A 27,385-nucleotide genomic window follows, 5' to 3' on the forward strand; every position below is an offset into this window, starting at 1 on the left:
TGTTTTTGGCTTCCTTTTGATTGGTTCGAAGGATTTTTCTGTGATCCTCGTTTCTATTTTACCACTTAGCCAACGTTTGTTAACTAGTTAGCTAGATATCCAATAATTAATTATTATTATTGATTAATGTAACATTGTTGGTAAGTTTTGTTATATACATATTTTAGAATTTCAAACGTGCCTCTTCGTCACAGTGATACAACTATTAAGATGTAGTTACCGATAGTAGACACCAGGTGTCGCTGTTTGTCGCTATATAGCTAATGCTACGTGCACCACTGGGAGCGGACAGTACTGGGTCCCTGTGCGTTTTTGGAAGTGATCACTCCCACCCTGTGAGTAGGCACAGAGAGCCGAGCTGTGGGCAGTGCTGGCTCTGCAGGGCAGTGTATGTGAACGGAATGCTATCCCATGATATTACCCGCAGTGAAAATTAAAGTGGTGAATGACAGCGGTTCCGCGGAGAGCGATGGGCTGGTGTACAGGTGAACCAACGTGAGAACGGGATATTGTAGGAAGCGCTTCGGTTCGGTCGCACATGGGAACTGTGTCACTCGATCCCTTCCTCGTTTTGACAGTTTGAAGACAGACTCCGGGGCAAAGAGACATGTCAAGGGACAGCATGACAGCTGTACAAGGAGCCCATTCACCCAGTGCAAGTCCCGCTTCACCTAAGGAGAATGGACACGCCGTGCCGAGCCCGGCTGAACCCAGTGCCAACTTTCCCAATCCCTCACTGGGAAACATACCCGAGGATACTTCACTGCCCTCGACCAGCGAGCTGACCCAGACCTGGGTCCACTTCGCTAAGACATTTGTGCTCATTTTCCCTATTTATGCACTGGGTTATTTTGAGTTCAGTTTCAGCTGGCTGCTGATCGGACTTGTTGTCTTTTTCTGGTGGAGGAGAAACACAGGAGGCAAACACAGCCGTCTGACCCAAGCACTGGCTTTCTTTGATTACGAGGAGCGCGGTGCCACGCAGGGTCTTAAGACTTCTGATTTACCTTCATGGGTAAGACACGCTGTGAAATACAATGGAACACATCATGTGCGTTTATCATGCCTGGGCTATTTCGTCATAGAGCCTGTTTGTTGTTGTTATTTTTTGAACAGTATATTTGAGTTTCCAGGAAAAAACAATCAGCTGACAAGATCCTGGGGTGCAGAGTTGAGCTGTAAAGCTGTGATGGGGCAGCTGTCCCCCAGCAGTGACATTACATTGAGCCCCAGTCTAAATACAGCAGGGTACAATGGTAAACCAGACACCACGCTGGGAAGGAAACATGCCCACAGGGTCCCTGTTATTTTGGGATCCAGACTTGACTATCTCTTCTGTAGTAAATCTGTCTGTCTCTGTAACACCTTATCTTTACACAATTAACTCAAGACTTGATTTATTTTCTTTGTCGGGGTTACTAGTTTGCTGTTAGGAGAGTTGATTTGTTCATTGAAACCTCCTTACATTTACCCGACTGCAAATGTGTGAGATTTAATCATTTAAACCCCAAACACAAAGTATGAATCAGATAAGACCACAAAAATAGACAACAACACAAAGCAGAGATAACCAGGCTGCTGCATGTTGGCGCACTGAGCAGTGTACTGAAGTGTTTCCTGAGTTAAAACCTTTCACAAGGCTCTATGTGTGCAATTATGAAAACAGTTTTGATTTAATTTAATTGCACAAGACGCAGTTCAAATGCACTAGAGGTTAGAGCGAGGACCTGGTATGAGCTGCACAACCAATCACCTGGAGAGTTCCACTGAATTCCATTCACGCAGGATGAGTGATGTTTAGTGCCGCCTCATGTTTTGAGAACAGTTAAAGACACATTCTGCTGACACATGGCTGAGGATGCATTGAGGCTATTAAATGGGGGTGGTGGAGTTAAATGGCCTTCCCACTTAAAGCAGAGATACATTACTGAGTGACCTCAGCACCTCTGGTCTTAAGTCTGTGGTTCATGACAGAAAGAGCAAGAAAAGCAGCATGGCGACTGTTGTCACACCAGCCTGCAGCCGTGTGCATCATCACGGAAAATCACTTCACACCTTCATAGGGAATCACGAGCTTGCTCCATATCAACACGCCAGGCACGTATCAATTCTGAGATCGTCCCCTTTTAGTTTCTTGACAGAGATGACATTTCCTTCATGAAGTCTTTTTAGTGGAGTGCTCCCTTTGCCAAACATCCCTTTGCTTAAGTGCATTTATCCCCGTGTCAGTTAAATAGTCTTAGCTGTATTCATCCAAAGTAGGTGCTTGGCATCTAGGCACCAGTTTCACACACACACATATATATATACACAAATTATCAAATCAGAAGGTCAGAGTGCACCATGTGACTTAAAAACCTGGAGCAGTATGTGTAGAATACAATCTTTTCTATGTCTAAAACCTCATTATGCAGGTGAATATGTGGAAAATACCACTATTCACCTTTTTATCATTCATAAAATATTACAACATAATAATACAAAGAATTCCATTTATACTAGAAAATTTCCAGTATATCTGATTGTTTCTACCACCTTACTGGTCCCAATTGATCTGAGCATTCTCTCAGTTCTACCCTCATGTGTCAGTGGTAAAAGAAATGCACCATATGTCCTCTCAGCTGAGCTAGGTATGTGTTTGTTTAGACTTTTTAAGCTTTAAATGTGGTGCTTCTTTATATTTTAATTATCAGGATGTATTTGCTCTCAGGTCCTTTCAGCCTCGGTGAGCTGATGTGGCAGTTTGTACGCAGGCAGAATAACCCTCTTTGATTCCAAAGCAGACTGTTAATTAGACTTTCAAGACACAAAACTCATTGACTTTACAGCATTTGACTACCACAGCACTGATGGCTGGAGCTGGATAATTAAGATTCTCTGCTCTCTCATTCATATTCCACCAAAACATGTCTTCAGTCCAGTGAGTCATCACTACGTCAGCTGCTTTTTGTGAATCAGGTCACTGTGTCGGCTGTATTAATGAATCGCTACTAGTGTTGGTGCCTTTGTGAGTCAGAATCTTTCATATTAGCTGGAACTTTCTCTTCCCTGTTGCCTTGCACTTGTCACTGTTTAGAGCACACTTTGACATAAATGCCAGATAAGCGCTTCATGAGAAATAGTGCTGCTTCTTGTAAATGTCACATCACGTCCTATCTCACCACGGCTGCAGCCAGTTGCATTACTTCTTCTTTCTGTTGTGGTTTGGGAATAAACGGCTTACATTCAGCGAGGGAGAGGCAACATGATTTGTCTGTTATTTGTGAGGTCTGTGCGTGCGTTCCTGCACACCTTTGTGCAGAGTATTGACTTCATTTCAGGCATATCCTTCAGCTCATGTTATCAATCTCTGATTTACTAGGTGAATCAATACGATTAGTCAAACTGCAATTGAGACGTTGAGTTAGAAGTGTGGAGAGGATATTTTTAGTAAATTTATATTGATATATTATACCCCTCTAATAGTATTGAATTAACCTCGACACACCTAATCCAACTGCTCACACTTAAAACATTGATTCTAAGGTTTGCATGTCCATTACCCGTGATGAAAAGAGGAAAACGTCATACAATCATTACATTCTTCAGGTAGAAATGGAAAAGAAATCCATTGAACTTTGCTTTTAGAAATGTTTCATCTTCTTTCTTCTTATCAGTGGTGACTTTATATCAAAGAGCTGCTGCAGCATCAGAACCCACCTACAGCACTCTCTGATGTTAGCAAAGGAGATCACAGTCATTGCACTGCATACAACAAACACAGCTTGTTCTGGAAGCATCTCATTACACTGTGTGCCTGTAGATCCTTATCAGGTTACATTTGTTTAGAATTTGGTTGTGAGTGTATATCAATGTGGTCATGTTAAAATTGCAGCAGGGTCTTTATGAATGACTGGTAATGAATGGCCATGTCCATAGATCCACTGCTGCCCTAAATGATATGGCTCCTGCTGTGGAATGAATTCATTTTACTAATGTTTAACTGTTACTTGCTCCATGATCTAAGCTTCAGAATTACGTTTAGCAACATGCTGAACTACAATGATAAATACGCAACTATGTCATTTAGCATGTTTGCTTGATTTTTGGAAGTATAGCTAGCTATTGTTTGATTTGGTGTGTTGTTGTTGTTGTTGTTATTATTGCACAAAGATTTGTCTCTGCATGTTACACAGTCGGGTTTTCGTGTGTAATTTCTGACTGTGTCAGTGAAGGGCCAACCATACCCCTTGGGCCCAAACTTTTAACCTTTTGCATGTCATTTAAGCCACAAGATGACACATGACAACCTTGAAAAGCATCAAAATGACACACAAAATGTGCAAGAAATGGAATAATGTGGTATCTATAGTATCTATCTAGAGAAGATGTGTTAATGTTGCCTGTAGGCCTTCGGTAGGCACTTAGATCTTAACCAACATGATATGCTCTGTTTTCTCCATTGTAGGTTCACTTCCCAGATGTAGAGCGAGTGGAGTGGCTAAACAAGGTAAAGAATTGAGTGGCTGTCTCTTAAATTTGTTTGCTTGAGTGAAGCCCTCCGTCTGCTTTTTTTTTTAACTGGGGTAAATGGGATGTCTGCCACCTTTCTGCTCCATCTCCTCCCCCCACTGGAGGCTGTGAATGTTGCCACGCTGCTCACTGCAGCACGTTTGACTTAGCATGCAGCCCTGTTTCTGCAGCAGTGTAAAATGCATTAACCCTTGTGAATCCCCATGGCAACGACCGGGATGTAAATTTGGAGTCACTCATGAGTGTACATTAAGAAGATCTTGCCGGGAACATAAAAAATTAATGTGTTGGTGTCGCCCTATGATGTGTATGACTCGGACAAGACTTTGCTTAAAGAGAAGTACATTTTGAATATTTTAAAGTGTGGTGGCCTGAAGCAGTGAGATCTTCCCACAAGTCTTTCATGTATATTCTCTTTAGAATAATTAGACAGTATAATGAACAAAGGCACCAGTTTCTGTTATAATTTATGTTCTCTTTTTGTATCCACCTAGACAGTAAAACAGATGTGGCCGTATATCTGCCACTTTGTGGAAAAACTCTTCCATGAGACGATCGAGCCGGCGGTGAAGGAGTCCAATTCCCACCTCAGCACCTTCTGCTTTAGGAAGATCGACATAGGAGACAAAGTGAGCATCACGTAGTGTGGTTGAATGTGTTATTTCAGTAGCGACAAAACGGACTGCTACCAGCTGGTGTCCCGGGACAGCTGCTGTTACGAACGTGAACATACGTGCACGTTGCTGACACAACGTTCTTGCTTCATAAATAGTCTCCACGTGGGGTTGACCTTGTGTTGGGGCTGGGAGGAGTGGGGGGTGTTGCTGTCGTGTTGATTGCCAGGGGTAATGCTGTGGCCATAATGGTTCCCTCTGTTGCCTTGTAGCCCCTGAGGATCAACGGGGTCAAGGTTTACTCAGAGAACGTGGATAAGCGACAGATCATTATGGACCTACAGATCAGGTGAGCCAACCAGGATTCTTTTAAATAGGGCGCTTCTTTATGGCTCTTTAAGACAGCGGTTATCATGGTAACAGGTATTGTGGTTGACACTGGTTTCATACGGAGGTCAGTCAATAAATGACCTCTTTTAAGCACTGCTGGGAGCAATTCACCATAAAGAGGCAAATTTAATCCAGTGCAGGATATCAGAGTATCATTGAAACTTAATGACACTGTTAGGAGAGGGATGAAATGCTGACAAGATGCTTCTTTTTTTTTATTCAGCTTTGTCGGAAATACTGAGATCGATGTGGAAATCAAACGCTACTACTGCAAAGCCGGCATCAAAAGCATCCAGGTGAGGAATCCCATATTTTTTTTAATCCTCTTTCCGTTGTTGGCACGAGTTCTGGACTCTCCAGTGGTTGTCGGAAAAGGAGCATGAAGTGTGGAATATAAGGTGCCACTGTGTCTTTAGGTAAAGGTCTCTGTGATCCGTTCTAATTGGACACAGCAGCTTTCCCTTTGTATAGCATGTAATGACTGGATGCTGATAGGATCTTTGCAGTTATGTGGTTTTTTTAGCTGCACTCACCCTGCATTAGGTTTAATGTGTGAGCTGAGTTTGTCTCCTGGCCTTTACATACTGTAATTGGCCCCTTTTCTTGGCTCCTGAAATAAAATGAACTCAGCCAAACACAACATGTCTCCTCACAGACCGTTTACCTTGAATCGCACCTCATCTCACTGTGCCTGTCAAAAATTTGCAAACCAGAAATGGCTGGTCAGAGCCACTCATCCCAGCCACGGTCCAACATCGGTCCTGAGTGCCTTGGCCTTGATCACGGGCCACGTTCAGCATAATAGCTCCTCTTTATGGATAATAAAACTCAGACAGCTCCCATCTTGACCATGATTTCTTTTCATTTAGTGGCTGTCATTGCTGCAGCTGCCTGAAAACAGAGCTAATGCTAACTGACCAGTCATGTCGGTCTCCTGCTTTGACATGCTGTGATAAACCTTTGAACAATAAATGGTAATAAGCTTGATTATACCCTTTGAGACTAAAGGGGTCACTGCTGTGAAATTAAGCTTGTCTGATTGTCTCCATGCAGCTTTTAACCGGCACAATGCACCAGCTACAGCAAAACACCTCAAGTGTGGAGTAGAGTGGGTGAATGGATGTTGAGAAATGTGAACACACACAGAGATTTCTCTCTTTATATACAGAGAGAGAGAGTGACTGCTCTATTGGGAACAATAAAGAAGAAGAAAAATATACCCAAATATAGCCACGTATTATAAAAACAAGACTTAACAAGAAAGATTAGAAAGACTTAACTGTTTTTCTGTGCATTGTACTTAGGATTTAATGACGCAGCTTAGACCTCCTTTAAGTCTACTTATATATACATTATTTCCCAATTAGAAGTGTGTGTACTATTTCTTTGCACGCCCCTGTGTGCCTTTGTGTGTTGCTCTGAAGGATCATCAGGCTGATAAAAACAGTGCTGCTCCTTGGAGACAGAGTTCTGTTAGATCTGTCCCTGGGAGACATGCACCATGCCCTCATTATGTAACCCCACATGCAGCATCTCCCAAATAATTATCAACCTCCTAATACATTAGTCCTCTTCCATCTTTGTGCTGCTTTACTTACACAGAGCAGGAGTGTTTGACTCCATAAATGGTTGGCTTTCTGAGGAGCGAGGTTAAACACTGCCTGTCAGTTATTTAATATCAGCCTATAACTGCCATAGATAAGAAGCCATTAAACTATGCGCTGCATCATACTGCAGTTGTTTCCTTGTTAAATTGTTTAATCATTTAAAAGCTATGTATATTGTTATTCAGCTGCTGGCGTAGGTCTCTGTGCCTTTAAGCTGTTATTATTCATGGCGACACTTCTGTCAATACGACTGTAAACACACAGTATTCCACCTGGAAAGCAGCATGACTGAAACAGTATCACTGAGAGAGAAGGAGTTTTTGTGTGCGATTCCTAAACATGGCTCCTACAAGGTGCTCAAGGATGTAACCTTCATTTTTGTCATTCTTTCTGTGGAGTCTCACATTCTCACAGAGCTTTGCAGTGTTTAGTTTCAGGAAATACTGTTTCAAATTGAATCTGAAAGTGAAGTAATCAATGCCAACACTGGCTGAATTTTAATGGGTGCCTTAGATTTTTCTGACTATAATTATAGCTTCAAAACAAATAAACAAGTGCTACAATTCAGAACTGCTTTGTTCCCTGCTGTGGACTAGAGCAGCTGTGCGGTGTCCACATGACACGTCTAAAGCCCCTCCAATGTCATAATCCTTGTAATTGTCATAATATGTTATGGAGAAGGGTGTGGATGACACGGGGCAGGTGTGAGAGTTTCCAACCTGTCATGTGGTTCTGAAGAATGTCAAGGGCCAGCGTGGTGTGAGTTCCTCTTTAGCCGTCTGTGTGTATCACTGTGTCCCTCCTGTGTTTCCATAGATCCACGGCGTGTTGAGAGTGGTGATGGAGCCGTTGCTTGGTGACATGCCTCTCGTCGGAGCTCTGTCTCTGTTCTTCCTAAAGAAGCCCGTAAGTGCAGACGCTGATAATACCAAGCAGCAGTGAAGGTTCTATTGACACCAATATGATGGAGTGCAAGGCTATTAAACTGGGATTTGTATGTTGAAATACAAAACCGTCTCTTCCAGCACCTGAGAATGTACTGCACCATAACACATCACACAGCCAGCTATTATTCAGCCTGAAAATCAAGTCTAGACTGTATGTTTCTACTTAAATAAATGCCATTAATTGCAGTTTAAAAAGTTCAACTGAACCACACTTTGATACATTGCTAAGAATTTACAGTTTAATTTCAGTTTAATGTTCTCTGCTGCCTTTGCTCTCAACCTGTCATCATTTCAAATGATTTGTATTTACATAACCAGTTGCTTACACATTCAATATTTTTGGTCCTTGTTCCCTTATGCAAAGCTGCTCAGCTTAAAAATGTTTGACCGATTTATACCAAATAGGAGGACCCAGTGGAACTACAGTTGAGTTTTAAATAGCAGCAGATCAAGCCAGACCTACTTTGGCAGATTTCTCTGCTCCAGGCACTCAGCTTAGAGCTCAAGGTGGAGATATTACTGTAGGAGGCTGAAGGAGAAGTGGCTCCAGTCAGTAAATCTTGTTGCAGTCCCACATGTTCACAACCACACACTCACTCTTTTGCCAGCTTCTACATGAGGAACATTATGTAAGTTTACTGGAGAAGAGAGAAAATGAATAGCTAAAGCAATTTCCTGTGGGAAACAATGAATCCTGAACTTCAAGAACTCATCATCCTCTTTTCCGTGGGCCATATAAGGCCTGATGCTGAGTGCCAAATAAAATAGAAACATTTCCAGACCATAAGAGGGGTTGGCCGAGTGATGGACTGTGTGATCGCTCTGATGCGACTCAATGCAGCGTAAATAAAAAGATGCAACACATTCTGCAGGGAGACCTCTAAAGAGACGTCTGTGTCTCAAACAGTTTTATGTTTTAACAGATGATGAGGCAGGGTATCATTTCCTAATAATATATATTCATATTCAATATATTGATATATCTTATGTTTTTACTTTATCTTTCATCTGTAAAAGGCGCCACACATCTCCTGTGTTCATAGTTTTAAAACATTGTTGTTAGTGGTGCATTTCACCACCTAGCTTTTAGGCATTTTTCTTTTATTTTCCTTTAACAGGCACCTTTGTGGGATACACAGTTATTGTAGAGTGTTGAATGGTTTCTCCCACTGGTGCGGTGCTTAATTGCATTCTGTGTCTTTTAAATTAATAATGGCCTGAAGCACAGTAACACTGAAAACAATCCTCACATCTAACTTGCAAATAATATGTTTTTTTTAAAAACATAATCCCTTTATGAAAAATAGTACATATGATGTTGTCACCGCTGGCCTTACAGGCTGATGATGTGGTTTACTCTGTGCAGACAGTGTTGTCTGCCCCCCTCTCCTGCATCAGTCCCAGCCATGCAGTGCTCTCCTCTTCCCTGCAGTGCTCAATGCATCTGCTGCAGCGTAAGCAAGTTGGACGGAAAAGTAGGGTGAGAAAGACTCATTAGGAATACACTGCTCATGCAGCTTGCAGGCTGGAACAGATCAAAGCCCTCTGAGATCCGTCTGCAGCTCATGTCTCAGCTCACACCGCTCACATCTCCTAGATGTCTTTTCAGCGTCATCTCCAGATCCCACCTGTTGCAATTAGAAAATAATCATTTTTTACAATGTCCTTGACATCACTATCCTGGAAACTAATGAGATGGCTGCTGGTTATTAATAAATAATTAAGTGTGCATGTGATTTTGCATTAATTTCCACAAAAGCATCTGAACACTCTTTGCTCTGGTTTCATTGATTAGAGCTGATTGTGCACAAGGATTCTACCAAAGTTTAAGAGGACTCACTTAAAGTAAACTCTTTAATATATGAGCGATAAAATATCCAGTTGTTAAAAGTAATATAGCAATAAACAGAAAGTAAAGACGTGATTTATTTCCAAGATGTACCTGCGACCTTTTGATTTATATGATCTTGCTGCAGCTCGTTTCTGCTGTGATTAATCTGCAGCATTTTCTGGGCCAGAAAGTAAGAAGCCAAGTGGTAAATATAGTTTGGGGGGGGCAGGAAACAATGACATTAAGTGTTGAGATCCATTTTAAAGTCATTCACACTTTCTGTGCTTGCAGTGTAACCCATGGGTATGTTCTTATTTCTTGTCTTCCTGTAGCTTGTGGACATAAACTGGACCGGTCTCACCAATATATTGGACATTCCTGGGCTCAAGTAAGTTCATTCAAACTTGCTTTGTGCTTCTCAGGGAAAGTTTGTGTAAGAACGAAAATAAAACCAAAATGCTGAGGTTTGAAAGGAATCCAGGATATGCAGGATGTACACAGAAGTATGCATTATGTTAATATATAAGTTTGAGGAAACTGGACACATGCCTGTCCTTCTACTGTACCGCTGTTTTTCTTTTCTTTCGATTTTTTAAAATCACAATTTGATACGTTAACCAGCCTGATCAGATTTAGGTGAATCCTCTTTAAATCTCTCACATATTTCTTACAGTATTTATGTGATTTCTATATAGACACAATATTGTTTTGACATATAAAGTTAATGATTTAAACAGGGAAACAAGGAAATGTGCTGTTTGTAAATAGTTTCCTCATTCTTCATCCTTTTGTATCAAGTGTGTTTCCCCCGACTCACTGTGTGTGCGGCCGATTAAGAGATGCAACACAATCACTTTCTCCTGTGATGAGTGTTTCCTGCGTTATTTGCGGCCTAAATAAAGTGACACGCTGTACATGCTGCATCTCATTTTCTAGGATTACAGTTGCTTGTAATATTACCTGCTGATGTGGACAGACATGTTGACACAAGCCGTGGAGCTTGAGTGCTCTGCAGGGGTGAAATGGATCCGTGCAGGTTGTGTGTGTTTGAAAGGGGGGCAGAGGGTGGGTGGGGATAGGGGGTGCGGTGTTCACGTGCAGAGGAGGAGGTGGTGGCATAACAGATGGTGAAGTCATTGCTGCAGTTCCTCACATACAAGGACAGATGGACAGATGGACAGCATCAGCTGCTTACTTTCTTTAAACCCTTATTATTATGTAATACGTGTTGGTTTCCATGTTGTGCTATGTAGGTCAGAGTAGAATCAAAGTATCTAAAGCTGGGCTTGTGGGTTTCTTAGGCTGCCGAGCAGTGTTTTGATATGAAGGTTAACATGTGACCTTTTACTGTCTCGCTGTGTGGTGGTGGCGGCGGTGGAGGTGGAGGTGTTAGGTGGGGGCGGTCAGCAAACCTCTGGTGGCAATATACATGCTTTCATTTGTTGTTTGTAAACAAAGTGTGTCATCTTGGTGCCATGATATCATCGTGGGCTAATAAACACCAACATACTAAAGTGTAATAAGTATAATATGTATTAATTAATTATCTAGAAATACAGTTGTAGATAAAGAGAATTTACCTTCTGTGATAAAGCTGATGCACAACTTGTTGGCTACTGTCAATCATGGGCTAACTTAAACCTATCAGATTGCTTCTTACTGTCGTCACCGTAGAGCCAGAAGTTTATCACTTCACTGTTTGGTCCAACCTTTAATGTTCGACCACAAGTGATGGACAGAATTTTGGATCTGATGCTGGTGCTTAATGAAATGGTGGCCGCTGAGATTATGATTCATCATAACAGAGATGCAATGTCTGAAACACTTTCATTTACAGCTCAGCTGCATTGTGCTGTTAGAGGAAGTTATGGATTATTACAATAAAATGTTCCTCCTGGTGGAGCTCTATTAATGTGTTTGTCTTTGTAGTATCATGTGTGCCAATCCATTAAGTAGATAAGGCACATGCTACTAAAAGTTGGGGTGCTATCCTATAATGAACAGATGCACTTTTATTAGTTTGAACACACACACACACGCTCACATGAGGTGCATGGGGGTGTTCCAGTGTTTATGCCAGGGGAGCAACAAAAATGCCACTGTAAGTGCTGATGAAAGCAAAAATCCCTTTACACCTTCAGCTGGAGGAAAGCTCCGGCTCTGATCAGTCCCCCACCAGAGGACCATAAAGTCTCACCCTGCTGTTTCATTAAAGGATAAAAGATGAGGATTGATCAAATGAATGCTGCTCTTGGCTCCAGTTAAACACATGGATAGTCCTGGAAAGTTTCTGTTTTAACGGAATTTTAATTATTTTTGCCATGTCTCCTTGGAAGTTTTAGACCGTGATGTTACCTTTATTACCACAATAAAGTTGTGATTAGAATACAAGATACACTCCCTGCATTCTAACTTCTAACATAATTGTTCACCAACACATAACATTTCAGCTTCAGAGCTTCTTTCTGCTCTGAAATGTCAAATAGATGCTGGCAGAGTACAAGATGTTCTGACACCTTTGTAGTTTCTGTTTGTTAGTATTATAATATTTAGCTTAATCGATATGCATGCCTGGCAAAAGAACTAATGCTGTGTTGGTGCAGGCTCTGTGCTGAGTGTGATGCTTAATGATCAGCTGGCATTTAGCCTGTGTTTCGCTGCCTCTGGTTAGGGTCAGGTGTGGTGCTGGGGTGATAGCTAAGAGGAAATCAGTGGGTGTTGTAGTTTGGAATGAGGGAAATAAAAAATGTATGTAGCTGCCAAGAGGCAGAAGCAGGGTCAGAGTCGTGTTTAAACTATGTAGCAGCGTAAAATTAAACCAAAACCACTTACAACTAACGTGCATGGACCAGTTTATCTTGTTATTTTTTTCCTCATTGTGATGAGATATGATACTTCCTTTCTAGCTTTTTTTTTCCCGGGCTAGCTGGTTAGCATGTTAGCTACAGCACATGTATGTTCTTCTGTAGTTTCACTTTTGGTTATATGTATATATATATATATACAGTGGGGAAAAAAAGTATTTAGTCAGCCACCAATTGTGCAAGTTCTCCTATTTTAAAAGATGAGAGAGCCCTGTAATTTTTTAAATTCACATTGTAGGAATTTTAAAGAATTTATTTGCAAATTATGGTGGAAAATAAGTATTTGGTCAATAACAAAATGTCATCTCAATACTTTGTTATATACCCTTTGTTGGCAATGACAGAGGTCAAACGTTTTCTGTAAGTCTTCACAAGGTTTTCACACACTTTTGCTGGTATTTTGGCCCATTCCTCCATGCAGATCTCCTCTAGAGCAGTAATGTTTTGGGGCTGACGCTGGGTAACACGGACTTTCAACTCCCTCCAAAGATTTTCTATGGGGTTGAGATCTGGAGACTGGCTAGGCCACTCCAGGACCTTGAAATGCTTCTTACGAAGCCACTCCTTTGTTGCCCTGGCGGTGTGTTTGGGATCATTGTCATGTTGAAAGACCCAGCCACGTTTCATCTTCAATGCCCTTGCTGATGGAAGGAGGTTTTCACTCAAAATCTCACGATACATGGCCCCATTCATTCTTTCATTTACACGGATCAGTCGTCCAGGTCCCTTTGCAGAAAAACAGCCCCAAAGCATGATGTTTCCACCCCCATGCTTCACAGTAGGTATGGTGTTCTTCGGATGCAACTCAGCATTCTTTCTCCTCCAAACACGACAAGTTGAGTTTTTACCAAAAAGTTCTATTTTGGTTTCATCTGACCATATGACATTCTCCCAATCCTCTTCTGGATCATCCAAATGCTCTCTAGCAAACTTCAAACGGGCCTGGATATGTACTGGTTTAAGCAGGGGGACACGTCTGGCACTGCAGGATTTGAGTCCCTGGCGGCGCAGTGTGTTACTGATGGTAGCTTTTGTTACTTTGGTCCCAGCTCTCCGGAGGTCATTCACTAGGTCCCCCCGTGTGGTTCTGGGATTTTTGCTCACAGTTCTGGTGATCATTTTGACCCCACGGGGTGAGATCTTGCGTGGAGCCCCAGATCGAGGGAGATTATCAGTGGTCTTGTATGTCTTCCATTTTCTAATAATTGCTCCCACAGTTGATTTCTTCACACCAAGCTGCTTACCTATTGCAGATTCAGTCTTCCCAGCCTGGTGCAGGTCTACAATTTTGTTTCTGGTGTCCTTTGACAGCTCTTTGGTCTTGGCCATAGTGGAGTTTGGAGTGTGACTGTTTGAGGTTGTGGACAGGTGTCTTTTATACTGATAACGACTCCAAACAGATGCCATTAATACAGGTAACGAGTGGAGGACAGAGGAGCCTCTTAAAGAAAAAGTTACAGGTCTGTGAGAGCCAGAAATCTTGCTTGTTTGTAGGTGACCAAATACTTCTTTTACTGAGGAATTTACCAATTAATTCATTAAAAATCCTACAATGTGATTTTCTACATTTTCTTTTCTTATTTTGTCTCTCATAGTTCAGGTATACATATGATGAAAATTACAGGCCTCTCTCATCTTTTTAAGTGGGAGAACTTGCACAATTGGTGGCTGACTAAATACTTTTTTTCCCCACTGTATACAGTATATACATAAAAAATTAAAATAATTCCTGGTGTAAAAAATGAATTTTAAGTCGAATTTGAGCACATATTTCCAATATTTATAAAGCCAATGTAAGCAGGTTGTTACTGAGCTGCACTGAATACACTGGTGGACAACTAAGTTACATCAGGTTCTTTACATTAGTACATTTTCTTTGCCTGTCAGATGACCTTGCTGTTAGATTGTTGTTAGTAGACTTTTCCTCGGTGTACTGGTGTCCTGGGACCACTTCTAGTTGGTATCCCAGACAGCTGAAAATGATTTTATTTAGGATCGCCTCATCATGACATATGAACATCTACTGTCTAATCATAATTTTTTAGTCCGAGCGATAACACATCGTGATCAGTTTTCTTTGTAATTATGTTTTTAGCGGTGATTGCAATTTTCAGCCAGATGAATAAAGCCTGGCAGTAATGTCTTTCTGGACCCTCAGTGTCATTGCTGCTGTCATGCAGTGATGAATCATTAATGGATCAGATCAGAGATTTGTTGGCCAGCAGCAGGAACATGCTTGAACTGCCTCCAGTTTTCCTACTATCATCTCACACGTAAACTGAAATGCACTGTACTAAACTGAGATTAAAGAAGAATATTTATAACCCAAGGGCACCCTCTCTGTCTTTTTAATAATTCATTGCTTCACCGTGTTTATGTTTCTCTTCCTCCCCATCTCTCAACCCTCCATCCTGTCCTCACAGTGGCTTCTCTGACAGCCTGATTGAGGACATTATCTGCAGTTATTTGGTTCTACCCAACCGTTTGACCGTCCCACTTGTTGGGGACGTAGAACTGGCCAAGCTGCGCTTTCCAATGCCAAAGGTACCAATTCAGAACAACTCTTTGTGTTTTGATCATTAGCAAAGTGTTTCTTCTTAATGTTAGTAGATCAGATCCTGCTATGGTCTCCTACATCCCCTTTATTCTTTGATTGTGTCTTCTGTTGAATAAAGTCGTTAGCCAGTCTTTAACCTTTAGCACCGAAACAGAATGAAACAATGCAACCTGTAGAGCAAAAAAAGCACGTCAGGGCTGTGTCACTACACCTTGTATCCATGGCAACAAGTTTCCACTGCCAGCAACATCCCTATTATCTGTATACTGTTCATAGGTTAGAGCTATTTAGTGCTGCATGTATTCAACAGATTGGCACCTTTTTAGCAGCTTTAAATTAATAATCGACAATCATTCTGATAATTAATTGATTATCACCTACATATATAAGGTTTTACTGCATTGCTCTGAGAAGTGAGTGGACATAACTGATTCACACAAAAAAACAGTACAGGTGCCTCAGTTAATGGACATCTGACAAACATATATTGTCTAGTTTCACATGAACATGAAGTAAAAGTAAGCAGAAATAAAAGTTAATTAAATGCACTGTATATCACATTTGCTGCAAGCTGGTATTGATGTAACTATCACATTTTATTATGATGCATAGCAACATTTGGATCGCTTATTTCACCAGTTCCCTCAATCATTAAACTTTATTTATACAATGCCTGTATGTAATTACTTCTTTTGGTGGTAATCTTTGTCTTGTGTTTATGAACCTCATAATATCCAGTCACATCTTATCATCTCTGATCCTGCCTTGGCCTCAAAGTGTCAGAGGCTGCTGTTTCAGAGTCGTTCCCCTCAACACTCTGCTCTGTGTGTCTCTGCAGGGTGTGCTAAGGATTCACTTCCTGGAGGCTCAAGATTTGGAAGGGAAGGATCAGTTTCTGGGAGGGCTGATTAAAGGCAAGTCGGACCCCTACGGTGTCCTGCAGATCGGCAACCAGCTCTTCCACAGCAAAACAATAAAGGAGACCCTTCATCCAAAGTGGAATGAAGTTTATGAGGTGATGAACACTTATTATTACTTGCCATTTTTCTCTGAACACCAAGCAGTTTCTCTGTGTTTTTGTTTTTACTCTTACTGTCACATCTTTAGTGCACTCTTTTTGTACCTCTATGGAAACATCACACTCAACTGTGGCCTTTGTGCAGTATAACACAATCAAGATATAAAATATAAATGAGGAAAAAGTTGAATTTCTTACATAAAAAGAATTCGAGTTAACAATGTTTTTAAAGTGCATACAGGTGTCAGCAGTGATAAAACAGGACCTGCACAGGCTATACATATTTATCTGTAGCCATTTTTGTAGTCTTTATATATCAGGTATTCATATCGACTCTACGTAAACCATTTTACAGGATCTTGTTAGTGTAAATGATTTATTTTTAGTGTATTGAAATTAAAGACATTTTGATGAAACACCACAATTCTGACAGTACAAACATGCATTTTGAAGCTGCTGGCTGGTTTTGGGGTTCAGAAGGTTAATTATGTCTCTGCTCAGTCTGTGTTAACAGGTGATCTATTGACTGTTCATGTCGATTTAAACAAGCATCACTGCACTTTTTGGTTCCTCAGGCACTGGTCTATGAGAACTCGGGTCAACATCTTGAGATTGAGCTGTTCGACGAGGATCCAGACAAAGATGATTTTCTGGGAAGGTGAGTGTCTTTCACTTCCTACCCTGCCATGATCCTATCACACTGATGTCATCAGAAACATGGTCCGTTGAACCTCAGCAATGTTACTGATGTGTAACAACAAGCTCAGCACTTAAACAGTGTAAAAACAAGCTATGAATATAATTGATCCTAAACACAGTGGGTGGGTGAGGGGCAGCCCTGGAAAGTTGCTGGCCCAAGGACAGAGTCAATTGATTTTGCCCCCAGAGTGTGATATTACAGCCAGTGCTAATAACACAAAGCAGCCAGTCAATCTCTGGACCCATTTAGTCCTGATTGATTGGTGTGATTTTTTCAGTTTGCTGTCTTAATTTCGATAATGTTTGTTATTTGCAGCCTTATGATTGATATGACTGAGCTGCACAAAGAACAGAAAGTTGATGAGGTAAGACACTTCCTCTGTTATTAATGCAATCCATTCGGTTACACTTTATATATCTTCAGGCTGACCCTTTGGGAAATATGCTTATTTGCTTGTCAGGAGTTAGAAGTCTCATTTATCCTTGTAGCTACAGCCAGCTGAGCATAAACACTGGAAACAAAGGGACGCAGGTAGTCCAGCCAATCACACTTGTCTCTTCCTGCTACCGTTGCCTGGCAACATTTAGTAAGGACAAGAGTCACCTTTCACTTTTGATTTTGTAAGAAGTAAACAAAGCGATGCAGTATAATGAAGAGAATTGTGTTTCAGACCCATTTTAAGCAAACTATGTTTTTGTACATGTTCTATTATTTATGTATATAAGTCCTTTTTTGTGCCTTTACTGACTTCAGTCTTAACTTTGATGCAGTGGTTTGAGCTAGAAGAAGCTCCAACTGGGAAACTGCACCTGAAGCTGGAGTGGCTGTCTCTGCTCTCCACTCCTGAGAAGTTGGACCAGGTACAGCGGAAGTGAAACTGAAACAGACCAACTGCCTGCAGCTGTGTGTGGATTTGCTGCTGATTCATGTTTTTTGGTGGTCCCTCATCCTAACAGGTGCTGCGAAGTGTACGCGCAGACAGAAGCCTGGCCAACGATGGACTATCATCTGTGCTGCTCGTGGTCTATCTGGACTCAGCAAAGAACCTGCCTGTAAGAAATATATATATATATATATATTTAGCATATATTGCATAGCTTTTGCTACAGTTTAGCAATAGGCTAATGCAGGCTTCTTGTTCTCCATCTTAAACACACATGCTACATTTGCCAACACTGAATGCCAGGCTTGTTGAAATAAGGATTACTGGTCAGTGTTAGCAATTCTTCACATTCCTGTTCATGTACTGTGTCTATTCTGTGTTCTTAGAAATGAGGTTTTCATAACTCTGAGCTGCTCCAGTCCAAGGTTTATGTATAAAGAACTTTATCTTACATGTAGTTTTTGTCTCCACTGTTCGATGCGAACCTTGAGCCTCCAAAACTTTTCAGGAGCCTAGAAAAACTTTTTTTTAAATTTGTATCTAATGAGATTTAAAAAGTTTTTGCTTCATCCAGAAACATTAAAACTTACTTTTCCTTAATTTCTCTTCTCTTCACCCAAGAGTGTCTTCACAGGCAGCTTAGGCTGCGGAAACTTAAGTGAGAGGAGAGCGTCCGGCCTAGTCTTTTGTGAAACAAATACTTCAGAGTATAGAACAATATTTGTGAGTCCACCAGTAGTTTTGCATCTTCATAGTAGTGCTAGTATTAGCAGTGTGCCATGATGTGGGTTGAGCAATAACAGGAGCCCTTAAGAGCTTTAAATTAAAGCATGTGCTAGCTGCACGGTTTTATTGTAATGTCTAATGAAAACGTTCATTAACCAGATCAGGATGCATACACTGCCTAATCAGGTGCTGAAATACCCGCAGTGCAGAGCTCACTGGCAAAGCTGATAGTGATCCGTCAGTATTAATGAGGCATTACCTGTCTTGGTGTACACACAGAAAGCCTGTCACTTGTTTAAAAAAAGACACACTGCATCTTAAACTAGCTCTTCTGAGCCTTCCCTGTAGGGAATACCCTCATTATTCTGACCTCTTTTTTTCATTGTCAGCTCCCTCCTCATTCTTTTTTATCTATTTATTCCCAATAGTAAAGATTTTTATGTTTTTTTAACCTCATTCCTCTGAACCATATACCAAATCATTCCAATCCTACTAACTGCTGGGTGTGATTTTTCTCCTCCAAAATCTCCTTGTGGCTTAAAGAGCAACCTGTCAGATTGCAGCTATGATGGGTTGAAGCAAGTCTCAGTCTTTAAGGCGCTGAAGGTAATGTGGGAAAAATGGACTGCATGTGTACAGATCACACCCTGTGCTGACTCTAAAGTGCACCATCCAACGTCATGTGACCGTGATGATGTTCAAAGAAAACGTGCATGAAGATGGATGACTGCATTGTGTGTTTCATGCTGTTGGCTTGCCTTTTTTTTTCTCATGAATGTTTTTTTCACATTTCCCATGATATTGCATGCAGAGGGTTAGAACAGTTACAGACTGAGTTGTAGCATTAAAATTATTGGTGTCATTCTCTGGAAGCTTATCATGTTGGAACTTATAATAAGGAATTCAGGAGAAGGGTGCCCAGCTTGTCAGATTAGCATTTTCCACAACAAATTACAACAATGAATGCAGTATAGTAGAGACAGAGGAAGGTCAACCTGCTATGAAATATGAGTCCTTACTCAGAAATCAGCTGTGGGATCTTTCCAGTTAGCTTGAGCGGTTGCTAAACCTTCATTATTTCCTGGAAGTCTCATGTCTGCCATTGTGTAACACACACACACACAGAGGGGCACTCCCTCAGCAGTCAGTGTGAGACTCTCTGCAGCATTGTGTTTCACTTTTATTTGGTGTTCCATGGCAGCAGGAGTATGAATGCTTCAGGTGTGCACACGTTCACTCGTGTTATGGTATGAAATTAGGACTCAGGTCCTGGTTTAAGCTACAAAAGGAGAGCAAAGTATGAGAAATAAGAGCAGCCAAGATCAGCCTGCTGTGACTGATGATGATTTTACAAAATGTTTTTTTTTTTTGCTTCATCCATATTAAGATGGAGCAGACCAACGTCAGCTTCAGTCAAATGCTGATGCTCAGTTTTAATACACATCAGTAGCTACTGTGTGACGTCTACATGCACTGAACAGAAGGAATCATCATCAGCACAGCTATTGCAAATGATCTTGACAGTCCACACATTTGGTTCTAGACATTATCACGTGTGTGTGAATCAGTCTGTGCCAGGAAATATATACTACTGTTCAAAGGTTTGGGGTCACTTAGAAATGGCCTTAATTTTTTTAACACTGTTTTTTTTAATGAAGATAACATTAAAGTAATCAGACATACAGTCTAGACATGTTAATGTGCTAAATGACTATTCTAGCTGGAATATCTACATAGGTGTACAGAGGCCCATTTCCAGCAACCATCACTCCTGTGTCCTAATGGTACATTGTGTTAGTTAATCATGTTAAAAGGCAAATTGATGATCAGAAACCCCTTGTGAAATTATGTCAGCACAGCTGAAAACTGTTGTGCTGATCAGAGAAGCTATAGAACTGGCCTGGTGACCCCACACTTTTGGACCGTAGTGTATATTTACACCTTCGTATTTGTCAAACATATCATAAATATCTTTTTTATAATTAACACTTATGTGGTGATTGAGTCTGAGAAATCTAGCACATGAATGTTTTATCCCAGATGTTGTAGTCTGACTCAGATCCATGCTTCTTGATGGCAGCTATCACCACTGTCAAATGGTGCTTACTAACAATTTTAAACCTTTCAATCGCAGATTCACTGTATGCAGCACAGAGTAACAGATCAGCTGCCCATGAACAATAATAAATGAACTTAGACTCTTGATTAAAATAAATATGTATAAAATACACACACTGCAGTAGAAGAAGTGCTGTACAGAGAACTGACATGAGCATACATCGTGTAATAATAATTGAAAGTCTTTCTCATTTTGCATTTTTTGCACATCTCAGCCCCTTCAGTTGAGGTTCTGGTGTGTTCTGGTAATGTATAGAGTTCAGCCTTCATGTACAATGTGAAGCTTTATTCTAATGCTGGTGAGAAACAGTTATCACATTCAAGCACCATCCTCCAGAGAAACTCTGGATAAAGAGGAAGTTAAAACTCTCTCTGTTGTCATGGCCTCTGGCTTGCAGATATGTAGGGTATTATTATTCTGTAAGGAGTACTGAATAATACTTAGCTGTCAGAGCTCAGCATGCTAAATTTAGCCTGCAGAGGAGACAAAGCTTGGCAGTCTCCTTGGTAGCCTCTCTGCCTGCAGCCCTGCTTGTCAAACTGTATGGTAATGTCCCCTCCTGTATGAGCTACAGACTCTGTGATAGAGCCTCCACAGGATATTGTTAGAGTTGTAGTTGTGCTGCATTGTGTGTCTCGGTTGCCACAATCAACTAATTCTCCCCTTTTCTGCTGTTATAACAGTCTGCCAAGAAAACCAGCAATGAACCCAACCCTTACGTCCAATTCACAGTTGGACACAAAACACTCGAGAGCAAGGTGAGTCATAAAAGTGTCCATTAGTATTATTACGCTGACTGACTCTGTCTTGGCATTATACACTTGAAGTGATGCATTGATTTGTTGCTTGAAATTATAAACAAGCACAAGGTCACTTTGTGACTGTGTCTCCATGAGGGTTACTGCTAAATGTTGTGGTTCTTCCAGTTCTTAAGGTCAGCACCTGGCCGTTCCAAACCTTCTTCAACCATTGTTCTGTAGAATAACTTGCGTGCTTTGAGTTGTTGTCTTGGTGCATGACCTGAGATTAAACTAACAAACGGATATCATTTCCCCTTAGAGTTAACTGGTATAATTCAGGATGCATTGTTTCATCAATCACGACAAGCTGTCCTGGCCCAGACGCAGCAAAACAGGCCCAAATGTCCAGGATACTACCACCAGCATGTTTAACCAGTAAAGTTGTTATTCTGGAATAGACAGACATGCACACCCTGTTGCTCAGTTACCTGATGGCTCATAGATGTTAACATTATCCAATGTGAGAGAAGCCTTTCCCTGGCTTTCCTTTATGACCTCCCAGATTATGACATATCTTGCTTTTGGAGTGATCATTGTTGGGCGACCACTTCTGGGGTGAAAAACCGTTGGTTTCCAACTTGATGAGCAACTCTTTTCTTGTTTTCATCAGTATTCTTTGTTGTGTTTTCTGCATATAATGACTGGTCTTTGTGTCCTGTGGTACTTTTCAGTTTGGATGCAGCCTTTAAAAAGCCCTAAAAGCTGGAACACTTTAACCTCACAGGCACTGTTCCATTTAAAATCCAATTTTCGTGAGAGAAAACCCAAAATGCTAAAAACACTGTCACTGCCCTAATTGAAAGAAATCTTTTGGGGAAACTAGCTAATTAACACATCAAACAGGAGCTTATAAAAACCAACAGGGCTAATCGGAGGATCTAAACATGTTGCTTTTAGTATATCTGCAGAGAGGGTACATTGGAATACAGATGACAAAAATATAGATATATGTACATATATTGGTATTAGGGTCTGTGTTTCTTAACAAATAGTCTCATGGCTACAGTGTTATCTTATTAGTGACATTTCTACAATCAAATTAAAGGTACAGCGGGACTAAAGGGGACCATTGAGACATTTCTCCAGATGAACTGTGTTTTTAATTAGCTGCTCCCAGTGAGTTCTTATTAACAACTAACAAACACTCACCTGTCTGCCCATAAAGATCCGCTACAAGACCAAGGAGCCTCTGTGGGAGGACTGTTTCTCATTCCTTGTTCACAATCCCAGGAGGCAGGAGCTGGAGGTGGAGGTAAATGACTCGTTTACTGATAACATCTATTTTTTATAAGATCATGCACTGAAAGGAGCTGACTTGTCTAAAAGTAGATCTTTATGGGTTTTTTTACACAGATAAAAGATGACAGGCACAAATGCACCCTGGGTAACTTGACAGTGCCTCTGAGTGGCCTGCTGCAGGAGGAGGACATGACGCTGACTCAGTGCTTTCCTCTCAAGAACTCTGGGCCCAACTCCATCGTCAAACTGAAGATGGCCCTGAGGGTAAACATGGACTGCCTTAGTGATTGACAACAGGATATCTGTTTCCAGAACAGATGTTCTGAACATGCTGATTCCAACAGAAAGCCTGTTTGTTGAGTGATATAATAAGTCTGAACTAATGATGTAAAGCAAAACCAGTATTGGAGTGTCACAATTGGGCACATGAAATTGAATTCATGCTCTTAGCTCAACTGTAATTTAACCCTTTACAGAGGGTTGCAGACATGCAATCTTCTAAAAAAGTGGGGCAGCAGTGGCTCAGTGGTATAGAAGGGTTGTCCAGTAACCTCCAGTGTACTCACTGGTGTATGGCACTCTTTGCTGGGCTGCCTTAAGCAATTTCCCCATTGTGGGACTAATAAAGGTTTCAAATTTCAAATAAACCTCTTAATGAAGGTTTAGTGTGGGAAAAGTTGAAAATACCTTGAGTAGTTATGTAGAGAAGATTGAAGCAAGGCGTCTGGACTTGTAGAGTTTTCTTGAAACTTGAAAAAATTTCAAGAAAACTCTACAAGTCCAGACGCCTTGCTTTAATCTTCTCTACGTATGATGACCTGGATGACTGAGAATATTCATCAACTTGAGTAGTTATATACTGTCAAATGTCAGTGGTGCAAAAACACAGCCTTGAGTCTAGAATTGATCCCATCTCTTGGCCTGATGTGACCTCTACCTCTGTGGCTAACACAAGCTCCTGAGATTTTCTCCAACACCAAAATGCTCAAAAAAGAATCTTGCTGATGATTGTTGCAAAACAGTTACAAATATGTGGCAAAATGGGACTACAAAGGTGTTAAACTGTAAATGTAGTAGTGATGTCATGCAACAGTTCTTTAGCTGTTTATTTTTGGTGGTTGTAGTGCAAAGGCTAGAGAACAAGGGGGGTTAACAGACGATTGGCTTCATTTCATTGCCCACTTTGCAAATACTAACACAAATATAACATTTCTTTCAGTTGGTGCTTGGAAACAGCAGACAACTGTAACGAGTAAATTGCATTGCCCTTCATGACAATGACAACTAAATACATTATCTTTTTTGAATGACTACTGATCAAATATAAAGGAATGTGAATGCGGCTGCATCAAAACACTGACCTGCTCTGTCTCTGCAGATCCTGTCTTTGGAGAAGCAGGTATCCTCAGACCAGCCTTCATCGGTCCAGGTCAGGAAGTCCAGTTACCCACAGCCGGCTGCCACCCCCTCCTTGAGACCGTCGGTCTCGGATTCCCCACTGCCTCAACCCACGCCTCCACAGCCTATAGACGCGTCCACTCTCACCCTCCAGCACAGGGATGGGGAGCCGTACTCAGCCAGCCCTCTCCGCAGCACCTCCAACCTGAGTACCTGCATGTCAAGTTCTCAGAAACACCTGCCTCACAAGGAGTCCACGCCCAGCCTGGCCTCGGACATCTCCCTGCCTTTCGCTACCCTGGAGCTTCAGAAAAGGCTCCGTCAGCTGCAGAAGTAATTGGCAGACATGATGAATTATATTTATAACCGTTTCCAAACCAGTGTTCCTGTCTCGGCTGATGTATCGCTCCTCTTTTCTTAATTTCTTTTCCGGTTTGTGCTTGGCTCATTTCAGTTTAACTCGTTTCAATTCCTCGGTTGCTTTCTGCCATTAGATTGTCATTTCAATTTTGAATATTTATCCTCATCAATATTTAATCAGAACACCTGTCAAACCATCCATCATATGTGCATGTGTGTGTGTTCATGCCACAGCGTCTGGATGTGACACTGACTGACTTCATTGTGTTTGTAGTGGCTCGGCGCCCAGCCAGTACCCCCTGGGTGAGGTCCAGCTGACAGTTCGCCACAGCTCCCAAAGGAACAAACTCATCGTGGTGGTGCACGCCTGCCGGTGAGCTTTATTACTCTGAATTTAATTTGCATAAGATGATTGGAAGAATTGTTTCTGTGTCTTCTGTTTAGAGAGATTCATCAGTATTCACAGCAAACTAAGCCAAACAACTTGTGCTTCAGCAACCTGAGTGAAACAGTTTTGTCCTGTGTGTCCTCAGCAACTTGATAGCCTTTACCAAAGATGGCTCCGATCCGTTCATACGCCTCTATCTGCTGCCTGACAAGAGTCGGACTGGCAGGAGGAAGACGAGCACGATGAAGAGGACTCTTAACCCTGTTTATGATCAAACGTGGGTTCAGCTTACATGTCTGTACATCGCATATGTGTGCTGTATCAGCTGTTCCTCTTTTTCTGCAATAATGTTATTACCATGTGAACGTGATGTTTTACGAGCCCTCTGACGCTCCTTTTAATTGGCAGTTTTGATGTTCACTGGTATTTTATGATTCTCTTTGGACTTCATTTTGAATGTTAAGCCACAATCAGATAGAAAGCACAGCGAGGGTGCAGTTGTGGAGTAGATGAGTTTCACATTTCTGTTTGTTGTTGAATACTTTTGTTCCCAGCTGAGTTGCAGAACTCATATCATGTCTAACAAGGTGTCTTATATTGAAACCCTTCTAAAACCACTAGAGGAATGTTTGCCAAACTTTTTGAACATATTGATTTAACTCGATGTGTAAGCTAGAAGGAATCAATTTTGAAACAAGCAGCACATTTATTTCTAACATGACCCCTCCTACACATTTAGCCCTGTAGTCACTGAGTGTACGGATCCTCTGGTTGTAGAATGCAGAGTCTAGATTGTGGTCCACAGCAGTAATAACGTCATTATGCAGAACAGGTAGCAGTCTGAGAGCTCCAAATCTCTTTGATTCTTTTTGCCACAGTTGTCTCAGAGATCAGCGTAACAGCATCACACCAAGCTTCCCTGAGTCCTTTTGATATTAGTCCATGTTAGACTGATGTGTTTGTGTGTGTGTTTGCAGGTTTGAGTTTAGCGTATCTATGGTGGAGCTTCACAGGAGAACTCTGGATGTAGCAGTGAAGAATGGAGGGAGAGTCCTGTCCAAACACAAAGGACTTTTAGGAAAGGTAGGTTTCTGATTCAAAATCTGACTTTTAGTATAATTAACCACCACAAAAAAAACAACAAGTTCTTTTTCTGTTTCTGTTGGAAATCACAGGTGCTGGTAGATTTAAGTGGGGACGAGATATCTAAAGGATGGACACAATGGTAAACCTGACTCTTATCATTCATATCATTCCTTTAGAGCTTAGAAAAATGTCTGTTTTAGTTCCTAAATGTTCATTTGTGTCTTGCAGGTATGATCTAACAGAGGATGGTGTGTCGTCTGAAAGCATAAGAAGTATTCAAGACCCCCCGCTCACATAGTGAAACCACCTTTCTGCTGTAAAATAGCAAACAAAGGGCACATCGTTCTGTCATATTCACATATGCTTTCCTTTATAATAATGTATAATAATTTCAGCATGGAAGAACATTTCTTTGTATTATTTTTAACAATTTACATCGTGTAATGCATTGAAACACAATAACTGCCTTGTCTCTATTTTTAGTGTTTCATGTAAATATCAGATTATTATGTATGTCCTTGCAGGGGTTTCTGTGGCATTATACTTCCTCAAAGGAAAATGTATTCAAATCTGTCCGAACTCTGTCTACTTTGTAAAAATGTGACAAATTCTGTTTTGTTGTCTGAGAAAACTTTTACCAAAGGAACAGATACAATCACAAAAAAAAGTATGCTCAAGTAGCAGTTTTTATTTTTGTCATGCAGTGTTATTTAATATTTTACCTCATGTTATTTATGCTCGATTTCAAATATGGAATGCACATATGCACAGAATAAAAATTATTGCTTTGTATATTTGAGGAGATTTGTGGAGTATCGGTTGATAAACTGAGAGCATTTTTTAGGGCTATGAACAAGTGCTGTACAATATAAACATTGTAAAGGATACTTGAATAAGGGTTTGAGTGTTCTCAAGCCAAATGTGAGTCTAAAAGTAAGAGTAGCTGCAGAGACATGATCTTTGTTGCATTTTGTTGAGGCAATGCATCTATGTTATGCTTGTATATGTTTTGCAGTTAAAACTGATTGTTGAAGCTTTTGAATACATGTCTTTGTTATCTATCCTGTGCCTTAAAAACCCACTATGTAATTTTTTTGCCCTTCTTAATGTTATTATTTTGAATGATGCCTCATGGTTTTTGATGAATAAATTGTTTTTCTTGTGAACGTCAGTGTGCATGTTTTCCTTACAAAAAAGAAAGACTGAATAATTTCTATAATAGAAATAGGTTTGGATCTTAAAGCAACAATTTCTATCCAGGTTTGGTGCCTGATCGATACAAATATTCTAAACACACGCACGTACACAAAGAAAAACAATCATTAATGTTGTCTTCGAAATTATCT

General features: G+C 40.9%; 1 protein-coding gene across 3 annotated transcripts; it reads left to right on the forward strand.

Moving 5' to 3' along the window:
- Positions 1 to 338: 338 nt before the first annotated feature.
- On the forward strand, positions 339 to 27,205 carry esyt2b (extended synaptotagmin-like protein 2b). 3 transcript variants are annotated; one of them, XM_028432666.1, is made up of 23 exons: positions 339 to 1,015; positions 4,448 to 4,489; positions 5,007 to 5,141; positions 5,399 to 5,475; positions 5,740 to 5,812; positions 7,940 to 8,029; positions 10,234 to 10,289; positions 15,189 to 15,309; positions 16,161 to 16,337; positions 16,916 to 16,998; positions 17,356 to 17,404; positions 17,811 to 17,900; positions 17,997 to 18,092; positions 18,545 to 18,646; positions 21,452 to 21,526; positions 22,734 to 22,820; positions 22,922 to 23,071; positions 24,186 to 24,538; positions 24,840 to 24,938; positions 25,099 to 25,230; positions 25,931 to 26,036; positions 26,129 to 26,178; positions 26,268 to 27,205. In XM_028432666.1, the coding sequence occupies exons 1-23, from the start codon at positions 608 to 610 to the stop codon at positions 26,335 to 26,337; spliced, it is 2,721 nt and encodes a 906-aa protein (XP_028288467.1). In that variant the 5' UTR covers positions 339 to 607; the 3' UTR covers positions 26,338 to 27,205. The 3 variants fall into 3 exon arrangements, with proteins under 3 accessions (XP_028288467.1, XP_028288468.1, XP_028288469.1); XM_028432667.1 differs by lacking the exon at positions 18,545 to 18,646 and adding an exon at positions 19,193 to 19,255; XM_028432668.1 differs by lacking the exon at positions 18,545 to 18,646.
- The last annotated feature ends 180 nt before the right edge of the window (positions 27,206 to 27,385 follow it).

The sequence above is a fragment of the Parambassis ranga genome, chromosome 20, assembly GCF_900634625.1.
Source record: "Parambassis ranga chromosome 20, fParRan2.1, whole genome shotgun sequence".
Taxonomy (NCBI): Eukaryota; Metazoa; Chordata; class Actinopteri; family Ambassidae; genus Parambassis; species Parambassis ranga.